Source organism: Amblyomma americanum, chromosome 10, assembly GCF_052857255.1.
Source record: "Amblyomma americanum isolate KBUSLIRL-KWMA chromosome 10, ASM5285725v1, whole genome shotgun sequence".
Taxonomy (NCBI): domain Eukaryota; kingdom Metazoa; phylum Arthropoda; class Arachnida; order Ixodida; family Ixodidae; genus Amblyomma; species Amblyomma americanum.
Window position 1 is genome coordinate 9,146,178 of NC_135506.1, and position 20,951 is coordinate 9,167,128.

At 49.2% G+C, this 20,951-nt stretch overlaps 2 protein-coding genes across 2 annotated transcripts; one reads left to right on the forward strand and one right to left on the reverse strand.

Annotated features, from left to right (window-relative positions):
• Positions 1–1,841: 1,841 nt before the first annotated feature.
• Positions 1,842–11,975, reverse strand: LOC144107961 (uncharacterized). The gene is made up of 2 exons (XM_077641210.1): positions 11,848–11,975; positions 1,842–4,394 (listed from the first exon to the last, which is right to left on the reverse strand). Exon 2 carries the CDS (start codon positions 4,386–4,388, stop codon positions 2,202–2,204), a length of 2,187 nt encoding a protein of 728 aa, XP_077497336.1. The 5' UTR covers positions 4,389–4,394; positions 11,848–11,975; the 3' UTR covers positions 1,842–2,201.
• An 8,187-nt stretch (positions 11,976–20,162) lies between these two features.
• LOC144107378 (kelch domain-containing protein 3-like) lies at positions 20,163–20,663 on the forward strand. The gene has a single exon (XM_077640370.1). The coding sequence runs from the start codon at positions 20,163–20,165 to the stop codon at positions 20,661–20,663; it is 501 nt and encodes a 166-aa protein (XP_077496496.1).
• The last annotated feature ends 288 nt before the right edge of the window (positions 20,664–20,951 follow it).

Here is a 20,951-nt window from a genome sequence, read left to right on the forward strand (position 1 = left end):
CCAATACGCAGGCGAGGTGGGTCTAGACGCGCCGGTGGCTGTAGGCCTAACCGGCGGGTGCCCTTGTTGTGCTATAGGTACAATGCGAGGCCTAGCGTTCCGCGCCTGGCTCGGAGCGAGTGTGTCTTTTTCGGGAAAAAATGGTCGGAACTGCAGAGAAAATGGTGGGAACGGGTGCCTACCACCTTCTCTGACCGGTTATGGGTATGGTATCAGTCCATTTCACGTCGAAGATCCGCCGTCCAGAGTGAAAATCCGCGGAGCCGAGGTGAGGTGCGTCCGCTCACTCCGCCGGCCTCCTGGCGGTCCCTAACTCTCCGCAACGCTAAAAGACATCCCGTAAAGTGCTAGCGGCGCGGTAAGCGGCGGCGCATGCGCAGATGTGGCCAGCAGAGTCCGGTAAACGGTAGCTAAACAGAGTAAAGTTATCCTATAACTCATTCCGAAGTGCGCCGTAGAGTTCATTTTTCCGGTTTCCAATCGCTGACGGGTCCGTGTACTAAGGTGCAGAGTAATTCATCAAAATTACTGCTAATGCAGAATTTCTAGCAGAAAATACACGTCGTCGAACTACTCCGTGACGCCAAGACCGACCCGAAAGGCCGCTTTTGCCAACTTAGCCTGTTTCTATTCGGGCTGCACTGACATCACATTGTTTGCGAACAAGGTGATGTCCATTCCTTATTCGTTTCAAATGAGGATTAACGTAGCTTTCGCCGAATCCTATTCCAGCGATAATTGTTGCAATTATTTCGTGAAATCATTTCAGTGGGAGGGAAATTTTCAGTGATATGTATTCGTTAAGAAGATCAAACACTAGTAATGCTCTTGTCTTAAAACTCGCCGTTTCGTAGAATCGAGGCAGTCTACTAGTCGTAGAGTTTCTTACTGTTAACTAGAGGGAAAGCTGGCGGCACTGCACCTGTACCTCCATGGGCGCGCAAAGCATCATGGGCCGATGAGCTACTTGGTGCAGGACAGTAGGTTTTTTTTTTCAGGAACACAGAGTGACTTAACAGAGATGTCCCATTCAGTATCCACGGCGCGCTCCGCGCGCAGACGACTTCGGCATAAAAGTAGTACGCAAAAGCCATAGTAGCGAGAACGCAACAGCACACGACGCGAATAAAAGGTTTTTGTTTTCCGAAATGCTGTGGAAAAGCCTTTTAAGATGTTGAAGGGATAATATTTTTTTCAAAACATAATTTCAAAGCATATTTCTTTAAAATGCACCTGCTAAGCACGAAATATTAGGTTTTGTTGTCTGCAATGCTTGGCCAATAGGAGAGCAAGCCATCGCTGATTTTGGGCAAACTTTGCATTTGCGTGCTTTTCTGCTCGTTTGTTGCAATTTATAGACAGGATATTGAATGATAGGACATTCTTGATTATCGAACAACGTTTGTTTTTGGCCAAAATTTGTAGTTCTGCAGTCGGTAGCTCTCCGCCCCATGATGCTTAGAGCGCCCATGGTGGTACAGGTGGTCTCGAGGAAGCTCCATGCAAACTCCCATAGGCGGGGCGCCAGCTTTCCCTCTAGTTAATAGTAAGAAACTCTATGCTACTAGTCGATATGAAACGAAAAACAACCAACGAGAAAAAAGCCTCGAAATACGAGTAGTTGAGATAAACAAGAGGCACCTGCAGCAACGGCGGATCTCGATCCGGCGCTCAGCTGGTGTAAAGGTTAAGATCTTCAGCCAAAATATTGACCTTCCTTTTTGAGGTAGTGCTGCCCAAACATGCACGTGCCACCGCGCACGCTGCTGTTTCTGTGTGTCCAAAGTGAATAAGGAAAAACGCTTTAATTAGTGAAAAATGCGTAATCATAAGGTGGAGTACATATTTATTGCCAGAAGACAATGGGAATCTGGACGTTAAGCAGAATAAAAGTTAAGCAATAAATGTTAAATGATGTTAAGCACAATAAATTAAACACAATAAACAATCAGTGACTAGCACTAACGCGGAGCAGGTAAAAAACATCAAAAACGAGAGAAGCATCTGTCACGCTAAGGTTACACAAAAGTTGCACATAAGACCAATAAAGGCTCAATGAAAAGACAAATTGCACTGCGTTTCTTGAATCCGCTGATAAATGGGAGATACTGGGAAGAAAAAGTTAACAACGAATCCCATATTCTCGCAAATTTCAGAGTTCGAATAATAGTCAGTGCTGGCGTCATTAAAGAACCAGCTTCCTAGCGCATTCCAGGCTGGTCCACAATGTCAGCCACGCGCAGATATCGGCGCAAGTGCAGCCAGCAGAAGAACGGCAGCGCATCGAGGCTGGGCCGACCGTCGCAGACGACGCTCTCCCGGACAACACCGGCGGCTCTCATGAAGGCGTTCATGTCGTCCAGGTCGGAGAGCTTTCTTCTGGTCGCCTCCTCGGCTTCAATCTCACCCATTGACAGCATCTCTCGAACTTTGGAGACGACCACGGGGTCCGGGCCGAGTAATTCGAGAGCCTCTGCGCCCCTTTTGTCGACAGTGCGGCCAGTAACAAACCATGCGGCGCGGAACGGCAGCGCCTTGTTGCGTGCTAGCACTTCTTCAATGCGGTCCAGGTGTCTGGCTGCAGCATGCGACCGACAGGGCTTCACCGACAGGATGGTGCAGTTGGTCTGGATAGCCTTGGCGAGCATGAAGAAGAACTTCTGAGGGCCTTCACCGCTTGCCCAGTTGTACGTGAAAGCACGAATCTTCTTGCTCGAGCAGACTATATCGACGAGAAGACCTGTGGTTCGCTCGCACAGACACCAGCACTCAACGACGAGTACCGTGATGCTGGTGTTGTGCCTGAGTGCGTCTAGCAACACGTGTGACTGCGCACGTCTTGCATAGAAGTTCATTTCGACCTCGTTCAACGTCTTGGTCTCCCTCAGGAACTGTGCTAGGACCTCGGCGTGCTCGGCTTGAATGGTGGGCGACATGCATATGTCGCCCACGCTTAGAGTTGTCAGCTCATTCAACGTGCATATCTGCGTAAAATGCAGGAGCGTTTCAGCACCGACTGCTGTTTCACCGGCAGGCATGTCGAAGCTACGAACCCTCGCTCCCTCTGACACCCTTTCATACAGCGGGTGGCAGACACCAACTATTTCGATTATCCATCCGTTGCCGGTGTCGCGAACGACGCGGAACGGCTGTCTGCCTACATCGAAGCGCACCTCTTCGATAGAACGGTTTGTGTTCAGAGCCTCAAAAAGCCTCCCTTTGTACTTCAAGAAGAAAGGGAAAGGCAACCTGAGTTTCCGCAGTGACGTTAAGGTACGCACCATGTGGAAACAAAGATGGTACGGAATGCAAAATCCAGGGTATTCGTCTTCGTATCCGGGTTCTGTCAGAATCACACCCGTCTCATTTGCGGACCAGCCAGAGCAGGAAACTATCGCCAGCTCTTCCACAGTCCCGGCAATGGATAAGGACCTCGTCAGGGCCCAAACGTCACTGGTTTCGATGTAAAAATCAGTCAGCTGTAAGGCAGTCAGCGTCTTCGAGGCTTCCACCACTTCTGCAATCGCAGCCAGGTTCAAGGTGCTCGTTTCGCGCGTAGCGACAAGGTGAAGCGATTTCAGCGACCTGAGCTCTTTTAGACCTTCGCAGAAAGGATGATATTCTTCCTCCTTCAACACGGTCACATCGAGGCACAGGTCGCTAATGGCTGCGTTGGTCTTCAGCGCTTCCGAGATGCAAGACATACCTGGTGGATCCCACCCTCTCGGTATAAATCGCTCGACCACGAACCTATGTAACTTAGCATTTTTCGCGATCAGCTTTGCCAGGAGATTGATATTTCGCCCATCTCGGACGACGTGGATTGCGGGACAGATGATCTCCTCGAGGTCGGGCACCAAGAGCACTGCATTTAAAAGCTGTTCGTACTGCCCTGGAAAGCGTTCTGCGCACAACTCTAGGCTTCTTAGGCGAGTGCACTTGGCCACACCGTCAACGAGAAGGCCCTCGCTCAAGCGGAAAAATAAACACCCCCATTCTTCCACTCGGATCGCGGTCACGCAGCTGTGATTCACAAGCAGCCAGTGGAATAGAATAATCGCGCGTTCTTCGCCGCAATTGGGACCAAAAGCACCGCCCTCGCCGGAGGGGACGACAGCGACGAAGAGTTCACCAGAGCAGTCTCGTATCCCGAGCTGCGCGTGTATCTGGCCCAAGATTGGGTTCCACTGTTCCAGCTGATTCTGCAACTCGCAGCCAAGCGGGTGGCCTGGAACGCACCGCGCCTTCAGGTTGGCCCCGCGGCTCCACAGTATCTCCTCCAACTCCTGCAGTCTGGCGTACGCCATGTCGGCGGACGAAAAGACACGCGGGCTCAGATCTCTCAAGTAGGCCGCATGCTGATACAGAGCGCTGTCTTTTGGAGCCATCGTAACCTGCAAGAGAAAGCAGAACGTGTTCGAATCAGACTTTTTGAGGTAACATGTTCTACAAGAGTGTCGCATGTTGTTTTTTTTCTTTTTTTTTGCGGAGAAATGATTATCGAAACAGAGTACAAATGAAACAGAAGCACCAGCAAAAGGAGTGCTGACACTGTATGCCAAAATGTCTGGATATTTTCTGTCTGCTTAAATGAACTCCGGAAAACTTGTAGTCTGCTGGAAATTTATTTCTTTACGAAGGAAAAATTGCGCGCTTCGCACATCCCAGAATTTATGCTCCGATCCCAGTATAACAGGGTTTTATAGCGGAATATACCGTTAATAATTATTACCTTTATATATTCAATCTTTGAAGACCTCGTAGAGTGAATAAAATAAGGAGGAGGATGAGGAGCTTCTGCGTAAAAGTACAAAAAACGAGGTGAATGATGCTGCTGCACAGCACAAATTCGAATAAAACGTTTTAAAAATTCCAAACAAAAAAAGGTAAAGAAAAGTACAAATAAGTAGCTGAAGTACACACCTGGAATGTAAAGGCAGATATATACGTAGTTATAAAGTAGGAAGTGACACAACAACAGCTCTTTAAATTTGACAGGGTTACGTTCAATGGTAGCTGGTATCGTAATTTATTGATTTCCTGAATTTTATGTCAGTTAAAGTGGTTTATGAAAAGTAGCAGCTGATCCAGCAGGCGCTGTGTGCTCATGGTGTGCAACAAACGTCGTCGCAAACGTGCTTCTGAACGAAGTAATTAATTAGCGCGGACGGCGGGAGTTTTAGAATAACAGGTGAAATCGGGATATTCCTGCGATGTTGCGTCTGATGGTGTCATGCTTGGATACTGCTAATATATATATATATAGCGGACCTCGAGGATCTCGACCAATTCTATTGCATTAATTGGGCAAGTCTAATGTGGAGTCTAATACGGATGTGTATCAGTTTGGTTCGGAAAATGTTTTATATGGGCCATTGTCGGCAATTTTTTGAGGGAAAACAACTTTCGATCATGTGACACTTGTAGTCGCACTATTACATTACTCAGGAGCGTTGCGAGGCAAGCACGGGCTAGCGACCTCGACATGGGAGAAGACTGATTCGCTCAGTCATGGTCCCTGTATTCGTCAAGCAACCGCCGAATTCGAGGAGTGCTTTTTATCCACTGCGTATGAATCGACCGCGTGGTGGTGTCGGCGGCCACGATCGCCATGTGATGTGCTCATGCGACTCTCATCGTACACGCTAGAAGAATTAAACGTTGTTTCATTGCTCTCTTCGAAGTATGCGGTTCACTACATCTGCGTCTTCATTCTTAACCTCACCTTTGTGAATTCTCCGTCATGCCCCAGCAGTAGCCTGACCGCGGCCATTGCAGGCCGAAGAGATCTCCCATACATCTCCGACTAACCCGTCCTCTGCCAGCTGCGTCCATCGTGTCCCCAGAAAACTGCCCAATCTCATCTACCGCCTAACTTTCTGCCACACCCTGCTACTCTAGCGTTCTCTTGGAATCATGTTACTCTGGACAACCGAAGTGCATATATTATCTCCGCAATATGCCGACTATAGTCACTCACTCGCGTTTCTTCTATCGCCCACTCTACTCGGTTCCTGTCTGTTAACTTTGCAGCTATCATTTCCGTTTGCATACCCACTGCGCTGTCCTTAATTTAATTTGAACACATTTCCTTAGACTCCAGCCACATCGGTGAACACCGGCAAGGTGCAACTATTGTGTACTTTTCAGAGATATTGGTAAACTGCCATTCGTCATCTGTGAGCACGGGGGGGGCAATTGACCTCAAGTACCTCGGCCTGACCTCCACCTCGAATAAAGTCTTTTGTCCTCAGTTAAACTTGGATAACTTAAACTTCATAACGTTCGCTTACCATGTTTTTTTTTTCTCGCTAATTTATCTTTCCGAGACATGCTTGTCATCCGACGACATGGTTGCAAAAACTCATTCATGCCGAAATTATTCCGGAGCCCTCCACTACGGCACCTCTTTCTTCTCTTAGTTCCTCCTTTATCCCTGCCCTTACAGTGCGGATCAGGTGTGCGCCGATATGCGAGAAAACGGGACGCGCTATTTGGAAGTCGTAGGTTCAGTTAACACCGGCGCTATCTGTTTTTTTTTTTTCTGCTTCCTTATCAATATTCTTTAGCGGATAAAATAATTGCAATAATAATCTCCAATTCATCAACGCTACAAATAAAAAAAAATCCGTGTGCTCGTTTCGTGACTATGCGTTACGTCATGCATTGTATAACTTACTCATTTCCGAAAATTGAACTGACAGGAGTCAATTTTGCCCATATTTTTTTTAGCTCCTCTGCCATACTTGTGTACTTATACTAATGTATTTCTGTCCGGAGGTCCCCCAGACAGTTTTCCTTCGTGACCTACTACTCTACTAACTTTTTTGTGCACATCTGATCGATTGTATTTTGTTTAAATAAACCACCAAACCCCAGATATGCATGGAGTATTTAGTTGCGGGCCGTGGGAACGACGCGAAAGCTTTGTTTACCATTGAGCGGCAGTAAACAAGATTCAAAACGCTACAGACAAACAATTACCTTGGAGATTAGTTGAAGGGATTCGGCGACTTAGACAAAGTGTGAGGTCTTCATTCTTGGTATGCAGAATAAGGGACATTGTGAAGCGTGAACACCCAACGAGGTTGCCGAAATCGTAATATTTAATATTTTACTCTCCTCCAGAAATGCTCGTTTCGAGAAGATGATGTCGCAACGCAGCGGCCATTTTCGGCAGCGGAAATGAGGTGACACTGAGATTGGGCGCTGCCTTTCCGATTGGTCGGGCGTCCAGTATTAATGTTGTTCCATTATAATCACGAAATGGATCCAAAATAATATGTCACCGAGTACTGCGAGCTTTTCACATGCTACAAAAATCGTACAGAAGCAATGAAATCGAACGAAAACTAATATGTCTAGGAGCGACACTTTCCATTCCGCAATAATTTCGACCACCTGGGGATCTCAAGGCGCCCGTGTGCTGTGCGATGTCAGTGCACGTTAAAGATCCCCAGGTGGTCGAAATTATTCCGGAGCCCTCCACTACGGACCTATTTGTTCCTCTCTTCTTTCACTCCCTCTATCCCTTCCCTTACGGCGCGGTTCAGGTGTCCAACGATATATGAGACAGATACTGCGCAATTTCCTTTCCACCAAAAACCAATTATTATTATTATTCCGCTTCGAACTTTCGTGGGGGCGAGCGCTGTTCTAACCACACCAAGAAGGCAGCGAGAAAAAAAGCCAGTCGACGCATCTTGCCTGGGGTGGTGCTACCCTGGCTACCTCACCTAAAAATGCAATCAGTAAAGCCGGACGGGTCAACACCCTCTAGAGAATTTGAGGGTGTTGGACGGGTTGTTGAGGGGGGGGGGGGGGGGGGTACAACCTTCCAGTCCTACTAACAAACACCTGGGAGCTACCTTTGTGGCTAGTCTTCCCTACCCTATGTACAGCAGGTACGGGGGGGGGGGGGGGGGGGGGAGCGCTGTCAAAATGAGCGGATGCGAGCTGCCTCCACCAAACGATTGCACGCAAGCTTCGGCCGTATGTGCGCTAGGCACGGTTCTAATTGTTAGCACCCAATCTGAGTACACGATGAATGAAACGCGTTATCATTTGATCTTTTTATTTTCAGTTTTCAACGTGCAATAACTTCCTTTTCCATGCTCAGATTTCAATAATTCCTTTTGAACTGGTCTCTGGAACTCACGATGAATCCATTGATCGGTACTGGTGAAAGCACCGCCTTAAGAAGAGGTGTTTGTTACCTACGAAGTAACTTCAGTTAGCACAATTCATTCATAGGAATGAGAGAATTAGAAAACAACATTGCTAAATCTGAAAAGATGATCGACGTTAAAAAAATAAAAATACCATCACTTCATGTGGCGCCTTTTGACCGACACCGCGAGTAACTAATACGTGTCTTACACGCGCAAGTTTAGTGACAATTTCACGAAATGTCATTCCTTTTCTTGAATTAATGGTGCTTTCGGTGCCCGTATGTATGCCGGCAACCGTTCGTGGTTAGCGAAAGTTTCAAAGCTGGGGGGTATCAGAGCAGCGCAGTATAAATTTGGCTCCGTTGTGGGCACCAGAACTTTGCCGAGATGCCGGCGTCAGCGCGAGCGAGCACGCGCTAGCCTTACGTAGCGGCAAACACGGTACGTGAAAGAGTAAGGAGAGAGCGGGCGTGCGAAGACATTGGATATTTTGGGATGCCCTCGAATCGTGAACACAGCCCGCACTGACCAACGCTGTCGCCATCATTTCGCCCCACCCACAGCAACGCCCGTCAACAGCTTCGATTCTGTGGAGGCTGATTTTCAAACGTGTTTCTCGCTTTTTTTCTGCTGCTTGTTTATCATATACTTCGTGTACGCGCTAAATGAGGACTCGCGGACTAAAGTACGGCACTGAGCACTTTCGGCACAAGCGCGGAATTTCCCCAGGTATGAAATGATGAGGACGACTGCACTGCAGCACTTTTGTTTACATGGTTGTGTACGAACAGTTACTGCTACTTTGTATGACATAAATCGCAAGCTGCGCTTAACTTGTATTAAGGAAAAAACTTTTTCTAGCAGCTATACGCTTGCTTGTTTACATTCGCCTTGCCGGACCAAGTGGAGCGTGTTCGTTATACCCACTACGGATCAAATGCCTTCGGCATCGAGTATCACTGAAACTCATCGTGTGACACTGCGCGAATGACACATTAGGCGAATGTCACTCGTTGAAAGTGACACTAAATGTGCCTGTGTGACTGCGGGATAACACGAGAAAACGTGGCCAAGAACAGCGACAGGCGAAGGGAGCATCCTTATGATTTCGTACCGTAGTAAACTATCATGTTTAAGGCGACGTAAAAAAAAACAACAGACGAAGTCTACTTACTTTCAGCATCAAGAGCCTCGACAGGTGGGCAGTGAAGTTTTTCGCGAAACTGACGAAAAGGAGTGCATTTAATTGCCTCGCAAAACACATTCCAGCTTGCACTCTAGAGTCACTAAATAAAGACTTAGAGTACCGTCACTGCAGCACGGCGGTAAGCAGGGGCGGCCATTTTGTTGTTTATCATTGTTGCCAGATTGCCGCTTCGGCGACCTCGCCGCTAACTTTGGCCCGGCCATTTTGTAAACAACGCTGTTAGCCACCCTGCGCTGCGGCGAGGATCGTAGCCGTACGGCATGGAAAGCGGAAAGCGCATGAAGCGTTTTCCATCATCCTGCGAGTTGAAACAGCCAACAACGCAGCAAAACGGCATGCTCTTGTGCAGCTGAAATGCTGCGAGGCGCGGAATCCCTGGTCACTGAAGGGCGGTTCACATGCAAGCGAATTGGCGAACAGAGCGAACAGCGGCGCGGAGCTGCGAAGCGGTTCGCGAGCTTTCGTTTCACATGCATCGCCGCTACGCGTTTCCCACCGCTGCGAAAACCAATGTTGCGGGCAAAAGATATGCGCCTGCAACCGGTTTTGGTGGCCTGCAAACACAAAAAAAGCGTAGTATACATAGCTTGCACGTGACGTCCCTTCCGCCCCCGTAAAGCTATGGCGGCCATGCTGCCGAACCATTCGTCCGTCCCCGCCCCATCCGCTCAGCAGCCTCACCGCTTCTGGGATGCTTTCGATTACTTTCTTATCATTTCGGGTGCGACGCCTACTTCACAGAGGAATGAGCCATTCATTGCAGGCTACTACTCTGATATTATTCTATTGGCGCTCGTACGCTACGAAGACAAACTGAAAATTTGCGACGATATGGGTCGGTCCGTACGCACTGAGTCCCGGAGTCGACACGATGATGGCGTTGATTTATTCCCTGAAGTGACCCACGGGGATATCGTGTACTCTTCCAGCTTTGTGACCTCGGAAGAAATGAAAGCCTTGAAATCGTTGGAGGCGCACAACGATTTCTTTAGCAGGTGAGTGAGAAGCCCGTCTGCGTTACGCCTACGAGACGAAAAGCTCGGCCTCGGCACGCCGCTTTCTCTGCACCGTCGTTGTCCGCTGCGGTGGTAGCGATCTGAACCGACGTGCTTAGGGCCGTAGCCAAGATGTAGCGACACAGACATAGTCTGTGTTTGTGTTGTCAAACAAATCGGATATGGCGTCAATCAAAACCGGAACATTCACTTCAGTATGTAGTCCTTGATTCCCACGTTTTCGCAAACATTTAGTTCACGGCACAGGCCCCTTACCTGGCACAAATTGCGCTCAGCACACAAATAAATTGGTGTTTCTCGGGGTCCAAATCGTCGCGCTTAATGCGAGCCAGCCACAGCTCGCACCGGTTTGTGTCGAGAGTCTTGGAGCGCTAACACTTGCATGCCTATACGATTATCTTACGAATGCGGAAGATGTTCGTGTTAATGAGATTCTTCTTTCGCCTGGAGCTGTCGCTACGGTTGGAGCTGCCAAGGGTGAAACACAAAACCATACTGAAGCTACGGATGGACGAGAACCAACACGAAGCGAGCTAACAGAGGCGGAGGTAGGCCTAGAGGCGGTCTGGCGGTGGTTCGGCAGCATGGCCGACTGGCATCCCATGGTCACCGGATGTGACATCGGTGCAAGCTATGTATAGAAGCACCGTTTTGTCATTTCTTTTCATAGTTTATTTAAATAAATATAATTATTGCGTTTTAAGCATTAAACAGCGCTTTATACAATTTCTTTCCTAAACAAAAGTTCGTACGTGCGGCGTACAAACTCGCGTGGCAACGCCGGGCCAGTCTAGCCACCCTTGCCGGGCGGTCATTGGTTGAGATGCGGTGCTGCCGCGTCGCCGCCGCGAAAATTTCCAACTTGCCCGAACCTCGCCGCTCCAGCCGCTGGGGCTTCCTCCGCCGCTTGAGAGAGGGTGTATGCGCCGCGGCGGCGGAGTTCGCGAGCGGTTCGCTTGCATGTGAAACGGCTTAAGTCGGTCACCGGCAGCACTAGGACTACCACAGTTGCCCGACTGAAAACGCATAAGCCACAAAATGGCAGCCCCCATGAACCGTCGCAGTGTAAACAAGTATCACGTGATGCAAACTGACCAATGATCGTGGCGGCGGCACAGAACAATAGGAGAAAAGAGTGCCGGTACTCTAAGTCTTAAATTTAGTGACTCTATTGCACTCGACACGCCTTCACTACTTCCGCTGCAGTAACACTTCCATTGTCTTTCAGTTTGGCTACGAGAAGCTACGCAATGCGGATATATACGGGGAAAATATTATTCAGGCGCAGTCATGCAAGACAATCCCGTGCAACAATGGAAGGTTGAGAGCGCGTCCATGCCGATTCATCTTGCAAAAATACCCTGCGACTAAGGCAACTATAAGTAGGTCCCGCAGCCGATAGTACACATAATTCGTTTCAACGCGTTTGGACTGCGACCAATGAATAACTCACCGCGTTAGATGGCCGTAGGTTTCCTTGGCAAGCGTTGAGCCTTGCACACACGCCGGAGGTGATGGCTGGCGAAAGTGGGCTGCAGGGAGCCTGGACGAATCGGAGCCGCCTCGTAAGTCGACAGCGCTGGTGCGACTGCTGCGACGTCTCGCAACTTCTGCCTTTCTATCACCGCCAGCTACCAGCGAGGATAAAGCGACAGGCTGCTGGCATGCATGCGCTGACTCACCCCGGCTGCCGTTTCGAGGAAGAGGGCGCCTTTGTCCCGAGGGGTGGATGTTTACATGCACAAGATACCAGCGAGTCAACCCTCACTCTGAGCATTCCAAGGAGCGACAGCGCGATTAGAAAACCGGTTCCCGCTTCCCTTCTCGCCTACTGAAACGCTTTCCCCTTCAAGAGGAAGACGATTTTTTTTCCCCAGCCAAGAGGAATTTGTGGAGGAGGCTGCCAGTCACCCCACCCTCTGCCATGCAGTTGAGGATTGAGCCCAGTCGACCCTCAATCAATTCAGTTCAATTAAATTCAATTCAGTCAATCACCTGGTTGTACGCTAAATCCCCTCTATTGTAGCTGGCAACCTGGCCGGCAGAAAACGTCACGTGGGGCTTTATGTCGGCATGTCCCAAACTGCAGAGCTTTAGGGATGCAGGACTGGGGGATTAAGATGGCTTAGCAGTGCCAAACTCAATAGGAAATTCATGGAAACTTTCAGACGCCGTAGCGAATCCAGATGTGGTTAAATTTTCATGGGATTTTAGGCCTCGTTTTTCTCCTTATTGAATGAAGCAAATGTTGTGGACATCGAAAACTCCGCTGTCATCAGAAAGCCGTGGCAGGCACGTGTGCCAGATACGCGGCCCGCGAATGACGCCATCAGCCTTCCTGGATCAGTAGGCACTCAAAGGGGAGAAGTAGATTTTTAAAGGCAAATCACCTTTCGGGCTGAATGGCGCCATGTTTGCAACATGGTTGCGGCATTTGAAATTCGCGGCAAATTTAGCCTAGCATAGGTAGTAGTAGTAGTAGTGGTTTATTTAAAATAACATAAAAGGAAGGTAAAAGATTTTTGCTAGCCCCGGCATCTGCCATCACGTGCGGCGGCACCTGAGCTGGGGCAGCGGAAAGAAAGGATAGCAGGCAGGTGGGAGAGATGAAATAAAAGAGGTGAGGGGACAGAAGAAAGACATGGGGGGAGGTAAATAGTACACTACATAAAATAAATATACACTGCATAAAAACATTAAAAGTGAACACTATAAATGCAAAATAAATATACTATATACATTATTTACACAAAGAGTCAAAGCATAGGTTGGCACACTCCCTAATGAGTGCACTCTTATCGTCTCAGTCACACTCGCGTCTGCGAGTTTGAGCGTGAGTGAGTGGTTGTGAGTGAGTGAGAGCGGATGTGAGCGTGGGTGGTTCTCATGAGTGTGAGTGCCAATGAGGGTATGCAAGTGTATCTGAGTGTGAGTTGGAGTGAGCGTATCTGTGAGTGTGAGTGAGTGGATGTGAGTGTAAGTGGACATGAGTCGACTTGAGCGGACATGCGTTATGAGTGAATGTGACTTGACGTGAGTGACTCGTGGATGTAAGCGGCGCGTGGACGCGACAGCGAAGTTTGTCGCGTACGTTTTGTGACGACGGTATCTCGAGGCTTCGTGTCTATATGGACAATCGGATAAAGGGATTCCGCTAGTGCCGGTACGGCAATGTTTCGTTGCTGTTCGCCTTACATGTTCCCCGTTTCCATGTGCACCGGTCCTTTGCGGCTGCACTGAGCCGCTATAGGAGTTGTGTCAGATGTTTTGATCCAGTTCCGCATTGCCACTGCTGGAAATGTAGATGTCTCTTGTCATGCCTCCTACACGGCGAGAGCTCAGCGTTCCAATCCTTGCTGCAGATACGACTGTCCACATGTCGGCGATAATTAGAGTAATGTGGGGGTCTCGAGTACTGCTGCGGAAGATTAGGTTTTTTTCTGTGCCCAGGTGTATGCATTGTAGAGCACTGCTCTGGCCGTAGTTATTTACTGTGCCGGATACACGCGAAGAACCTGACCAACTTGCTCCGGCTCTTGAACAGCACAGAAGCGCGCTCTCGCGAGTTTCGGCAACGCCAGAGGTTCTTGTTTCTGTCGTGTACTTGAACGAGCCCTGCGCCGCAAATCAAGCGTGCGGTTTTTACTTTTGTATGCATAGCATCAGACATGGCGAAGCGTTGACGCCAAGGAGACAACCGAAGGGGCAACGTTAAATGTTTTAATCTGCTCCGGAAACGATTGTTTCGTGCCCATGGCTATGATATGTTGAGACGATTTTCGGCAGTGGTTATGGGGTGGCATTCAAATTGGTCGCACCCTTTGGCTGGATGTACACTTCCAACTTTGTTCTTATATACTCACGAAAGGGTTCCAAGATATGTCTCTGAATGTTGTCTCCATTTCGCTCCGGAAGGAAATTACAAAAGAAAAGCAGTACAGCGAACGAAAGCTCATAAGAATCTCATGCAGGACAACGCACTTTTCGCTTCGACGAAAAGTATCGCTCAGGTGGGAGAGTGGGAGGGTGGCGAGGAGCTTTCTGTGGACAGGTCGAAGGGTGCCGCCATGTTGGACACTGGATTGTGCTCGTAGAAAAGAAAAGTGCCCCCACCCTCTTCTCGAAGTCGAAGTCGAAACTTTTTTTTTTCTTTATGGTCACCAAAAGGTTACTGTCAGCTTCATGTACACGAAACTACGCCACCGACAATGGACAGCTTGCAGAATCGCAGGAAAGCTGACTTCGAGGAAGGTTTCTTTCAACCAAAAACCCTCGTTCACAGACCGCGTTTTCACTTTCCTGCTCTGCGGAGTGAAGGGCTCAGCGCGAGGACAGATGAATCAGCAGCCCTCCACTCTATCCTTCTTCAAAAAGGTGAGGAGGCCTTCCCCCTAATCAGCGTGAACCTGAAACCCCGATCGTCACCGCCAGCTTTCGAGGTTAAAGGAAGGTTGTGGAAAGGTTACAATGAAGCATTCCCTGACGAGTACCTGTCTCGACCCGCTCCTCGCTTTCGCGCCCCTGCCATATTGCGTAATTGAAAACTAAACATTTTGACACATTTGCCTCTCTGGTTGGGTTTGAAGACTTATAATAAACTCCAATAATAAACTCCACATCTCCAACCAAAAATTTCAACTTTTACCCAACGTTTCGAAGCCGACTCGGCTCCTTCATCAGGGGTGACTGAGGGCAGTAGCTAGCGTCTTTTAAGTATGGAGGAGAGGGAGGGGGGGGGGGGGGTGAAAAGAACGACAGCTGTGTCGCGAAGGCGCGGGGGAGGGGGGTTTAGGCTATTAGTCACGCTGGCGCACTGCAGGGAGGTGCTGAATGACTACTTTTTTTTTTCGTCGAGTTGAAGAGCGAAGTCCCTGGGCATATACTGGGGGCAGGTTTCCTTTTGTGCGGTTGATATTGTTCGGGGGTGGTTTGGATATGCCAAGGATTCCAGAAGGAGCCTCTTGTGGTAATTTGTTTCGGTTCCGAGGATGCAGGTTTCTTCAAAGTTGATTCTATGGTCGGAGTCCTCGGAATGTTCGGCTACTGGATTGCGCTCTCTTGCGAATTTGCGGACTTCGTTTTTACGTTACCGAATTCTTTCTTTGAAATTTTTGGTTTCGCCGATGTAGCTTGCGTCGCAGTCGGCGCATGGAATTTCGTAGACAATGCCTTGGGCTCTTTCTCTCGGCGGCCGGTCTTTGGGAACAGGTAGGCAAAGCGCAACAGTGTTTGTTGGCTTGTGCGCAACCCGGAGACCCGATTTTTTCAGGATTCGGGCGATGGTTTCGCTGACACCTCCGACATATGGTAAAGTGGCGTATTTGGTGGTGGCGTTGGTCTTTGTGCGTTGATTTCTTGACGAATGTTGTGTTTTTGACGTCGAATGGTTTTTTGAACAATGTATTTTGGGTAGCCGTTCATGTTGAGTTCTTCGAATATCGTGCGTTGTTCTTTTTTTTCTGTCAAGTTCTGTGCTGCAGTGTGCCTCAATTCTTCACCACTGATGCTTTATGGACTGTCGGGTGGTTCGAAGAGAAGTGGAGTTACCGGCCTGAGTGGGTTGGTTTGCGGTATACGGAGAATTGAAGGGTATTGTGGTTTCGAGACACGAGGACGTCCAAAAACGGCAGGGAGTTTTCTTGTTCCACCTCTAGCGTGAACTGAATGTCAGGTTCTACGAGATCAAAAGTCGCCATTCAGCATCTCCCTGCAGTGCGCCAGCTTGACTAACAGCCTCCCCCCCCCCTCCCCCCCCCCCCCCCCCCCCCCCCCCCCCTCCGCTTCATACTTAAAAGGCGCTAGCTACTGCCCTCAGTCACCCCTGATGAAGGAGCCGAGTCGGCTTCGGAAACGTTGGGTTAAAGTTAAAATTTTTGGTTGCAGATGTGCAGTTTATTATATTGTGTCATTTCAACAAGTAGCCTCTCATGAAGGCATTGTTGCTGGGCTAGTTGTTACTAGGGAAGCGCACCCAAAGGTTGCCGCCACCGCACCAGCGCCTCCTCTGCCCTGGCGGTCATTTCCGCAATTCTATCCGGGCACGTCGCTGGCGGAGCGCATTGAGCTCGCGTGCTGCCCGCACCGCTGGAACCCGCCTTTTTTCATTTTCCCGTGCTGCCACCTCGCGTACAACGCTGGAAGCTCACTGGAAGGGTACTGTGCGCCCAACCCGGCCAGACTGAGTGCCGCTGCGGAGCCCGTTTTGTTGGTATCTGTCAACGATGGCGTGTCCTGGGCAGCCCCTGGTGCCTGGAGGATTTCTACGATTGACTGATGTCTGGGTGCAAAGTCCGAGGCAGGCTGCTGTGCCCACCGAAGAGCAAATTCTTCAGTATATCCGATCATCCGGCATGCAATGCGATCGCCAGCTGAGCAAGGGCCACCGCTTGAGAGATGAAGGATACATTCAGAACATAATTTTCAATGCTTTTGGAGATAGCAAAAACGTTAATAGCAAAAATAACGCAAGCCTGTCGATCGATGGGAGATTTGCGGATTGTATTGATTGTTATAGTGAAATCACAATGTATGAAAAATTTGCACTCATGAACTCTTTTTCGTTCAAAAATGGCATGAAATGGTTCTGAAGTTCTCCGAGTATTTGTTACTTTCTACCGGGGACTGCATTTTTAATTTTACCGCCTGCATCGTCAGCCTGTATGTAACTGATGTTATCGTAATCGGTGGGAAGGATTTTATGTTCGTCTTCTCGCCTTTCCCTTTTTCTTTTTCTTTCTTTCGTTTATTACATGTTTATCGTACAAGGTTAGAAAAACTGGAATACAGAAGGAGGTCCCAACGTAAGAGACTGTGGGCGGGACCTCGTGTAAGAACAATTGTAAAAAAGAATTACAGACAGCAGATGTAAAAAAACTAAAGTTGTTGGCATCATAAATGAGCAGTGAGTGAAATGCGAGAAATAACGCAAACCCTTATTTGAATGAAAAATGATTACACACCTAATAGCATACAGACCAGACCAATACAAAACACAAATCATTGAATGATATGTGACAAAACTAGTACCATATACCAAGTAAATACTATTAGGGGGATTGTAAAAACTGGCGGAGAGCGGATTTAAAGGCACAGATATTAGATGATTGCTTAATGCTAACTGGTAATGAGTTCGATAACGTAGTGTGTGCGTGTTTGTGTGTGTGTGTGTGTGTGAATAAATCAAATTCATTTTACTCTGTTTCCAGCTGTGCGGAATTAGCTTATTTCTTATGACTGCCTCCAATGCTTTTATCAGCGTTTCCTTGCCTCTTGGAGCAAGTCCATTGATTAACTTAATTAACAATAACATTGTTTAATGAATTAATCAGTGCTGATTCAGACGGGCTGCCATTCGCGGAAAAAAGGAACCGCATGCAGCTGTGCCAGATTGATGGCTGTCTATTTGCGGAAACTCGATACGAGCGAGCAACCTCTTGCGGTGCGCCCTCCAAATTGGCGGGACACACACACACACACACACACGCACACACACACACACACACACACACACACACATACACACGCACACACACACACACTGACACGCACGCACTCACACACATACACGCACACACACATGCGCACACTCAAACACACAAACACGTACACGCACACACACACGCACGCACACATGCACACACACGAGCACACACACACTCACACGCACACACACACAAACACTCTCTCACATACACACACAAACGCACGCACACACACTCACACGCGCGCACACACACTCACACGCGCGCACACACGCACGCGCGCGCACACACACACACGCACACACTGGCAGGCTGGCACTCGCATCGCGGTGAGTAGACGCACGTGAAATTCATGTCTTGAACAAACGTATATGCTGAAGGAAGAGCAGCCTGCTCTCAAGTCAGACTACAGCGTGACGCCGCCGCAGGGACAGCTTTCATGGAATTGTGTTGAGCATTACCTTAGGAAAGCAATTTTATTTGAGCTTTGCGTTCACAACTGCGGAAGCCTAAGTCTGAATGGACTGCGAGACGCATATTTGCGTTGCTGGAGAAATTAGAAAAAAAGAGAGAAAATTGAAAAGTTTCATATTAGCTTTTGCCTAATTTTTCAGTTTTCACAACCGATGCGTAAACAGTTATTTTTATGTCTTGTTTAGAGCGGCCGAAAGAAGGGGCGCCTCGGTGCCAGAGTTGTCATCCAGACAGCTCGCGCAGGTCTTAACCGGTACATATCGAATAGCTCTCTCTCTCTCTCTCTCTCTCTCTCTCTCTCTCTCTCAGTACGTTCAAGCCTGGTGCTGACGTGAATTCCAAGACGACACAAAACATTATTTCCTGAATACCTCGTGCGTTTGTAAACACTTGGCATCCCAAGCACATGCGGCATTTCAGCAGTCGACGTTTCTGCAACCAATGGTGGTCATTAGAGGAGTGAGCCGCAGACCATTGTTGCGAGCACCTCGGAGGCATCGCCATCCTTTTGGTGGGTGACGCGGCCTCCAAAAACGCCTTGCCTCTCTGCCAGCATTTCAATACCACATCTCTCCCTGGTCTTCACCACTTGGAAAAGTGTAAATGGCTTATGAGTACTGTTTGACAACGCGGGTGAACACATTTTTACAAAGAGGCGCCATGAAGGGGAACAGAAGAAATGAGAAAAGCACGGAAGACAAACACGCCGGCGCGCAAGCACCTGGCAGCTAGTTTCCTTGCGCGCAGAATAAGTGAAAACGGCCAAGCGAAGGACACAGAAAAACCTGAAGCGCAACACGCAACTCAACACAAAACAATGTACAGTCACTTTATATCTTATTTATTATTATCTTATCATTATGTATAATTTTTTGCTAATGGACCCATAGTAGGTGAGTTCCTTCGCCAATACAGGCACTGGAACATCCCTGACACAGGTGTACGGGCATCAAGGAGAACAAAGAAAGGGCTGAATGTTTTAAGAGGTAGAAGAAGAAGAAGAAGAAGAACCCCGGACGTCTTAAGAGGACGAAGAAGAAGAAGAAGAATCCCGCACGTGCACCAGCGTTCTAAGGCCGAAAAGAAAGCTACGCACGCTTCTTTCCCGGGAGGAATTTCCATTGGCTAAGATGTGGATAGTGCGGCTGGAAGGCGTGCCAGAAGGCGCAAACCACACGGCTGTCCCCATTAATGGCAAGATCTACTTTTTCGACTCCTACCGCAAGTACATGGAAATCCGTCGACGTCTGCGTCTTCGACCCTGCGACCTACCAGTGGAACCAGCTGCAGACGCTCCCGGACGGGAGACCCTGGCATAGCGACTATGGCCGCACGGTCGTCGCCTACCTCTGGACCCGGGAGGAATTTCCATTGGCTAAGATGTGGATAGTGCGGCTGGAAGGCGTGCCAGAAGGCGCAAACCACACGGCTGTCCCCATTAATGGCAAGATCTACTTTTTCGACCCCTACCGCAAGTACATGGAAATCCGTCGACGTCTGCGTCTTCGACCCTGCGACCTACCAGTGGAACCAGCTGCAGACGCTCCCGGACGGGAGACCCTGGCATAGCGACTATGGCCGCACGGTCGTCGCCTACCTCCGGAGCAGCCGGGACTACATCGAAGTAGGTAGCGTTGTTTACCGCTTCGACACCAGAACAATGGCATGGAGTCGTCTGAATGCGTCTGGCCAATTGCAAGAAATGCGATGCGGCCAGACGGCTTGCTTGGTGGGCAGTCGAGTCTGCCTCTATGGCGGTTGGCCTGCCTACGGCCCTTCCTTGCCTCAGATACATTTCCTCGACCTGGAGACCATGCAGTGGCACAGTGTTCCAACAAATGGAGAGTTGCCGGAGGACCCTTCGTACCATTCGGCGTCAGCCATTGGGGCACGTATGCACGTGTGGGGCGGAAGCAATGAGCTCTCTGACCGAGGCGTCTATGACAGCTCTCTGGTGTTTCTGGACACGTCCACCATGGCATGGGTGCTCCCCCGCGTCGATGGCTTTCCCCCTCAAGGGTGCCAAGATCACTCGACCTTCCTCTACAATGGAGAGCTATATATATTTGGAGGTGTAGATGTCGACCGGGGCCGATACTTTCGCATCATTCACAAGTACAGCCCAGAGAAGTCCTGCTGGAGCGTACTAACGCCTAAGCGGTCAGGTCCGTCGGCCAGGAGGTTCCTGGGCTGTTGCGTGATTGACGACAGGGTGTTTATCTTCGGTGGTCAAGGCCTGAAATCCTACGCAAGGGTCGAGCAGCAGATGCAGTCCGGTATAGAGGATTCTTCTGATGTGTGCGAAGAGGTCTGAAGAGGTCTGCGAAGAGGTGCTGACGGATATGCACGTACTAGATTTTTCTGCGACGTTGAAGACGATGTGCCTGACGGCTATCATAGACGCACGCATGCATGTCGGCCATCTGCCGCCGGCCATTAAAAAAGGGATCAGAGCCCTGACAAGCTACAGCAGCACTTCGCCGCCATCTTAGCCTGGAGGCTTAAGCCGCGCACCAGACTGACAGGACTCTTTCGATGAGGCCATAGACTGTGGTGACGGTGATTTACGCGACCGCTGTGCCGACGCTCCAGCAAATAAAAA

Coding starts and splice junctions, on each gene's coding strand:
- LOC144107961 (XM_077641210.1), bottom strand. CDS start 4,388: ATGGCTCCAAAAGACAGCGCTCTGTATCAGCATGCGGCCTACTTGAGA.
- LOC144107378 (XM_077640370.1), top strand. CDS start 20,163: ATGCAGTGGCACAGTGTTCCAACAAATGGAGAGTTGCCGGAGGACCCT.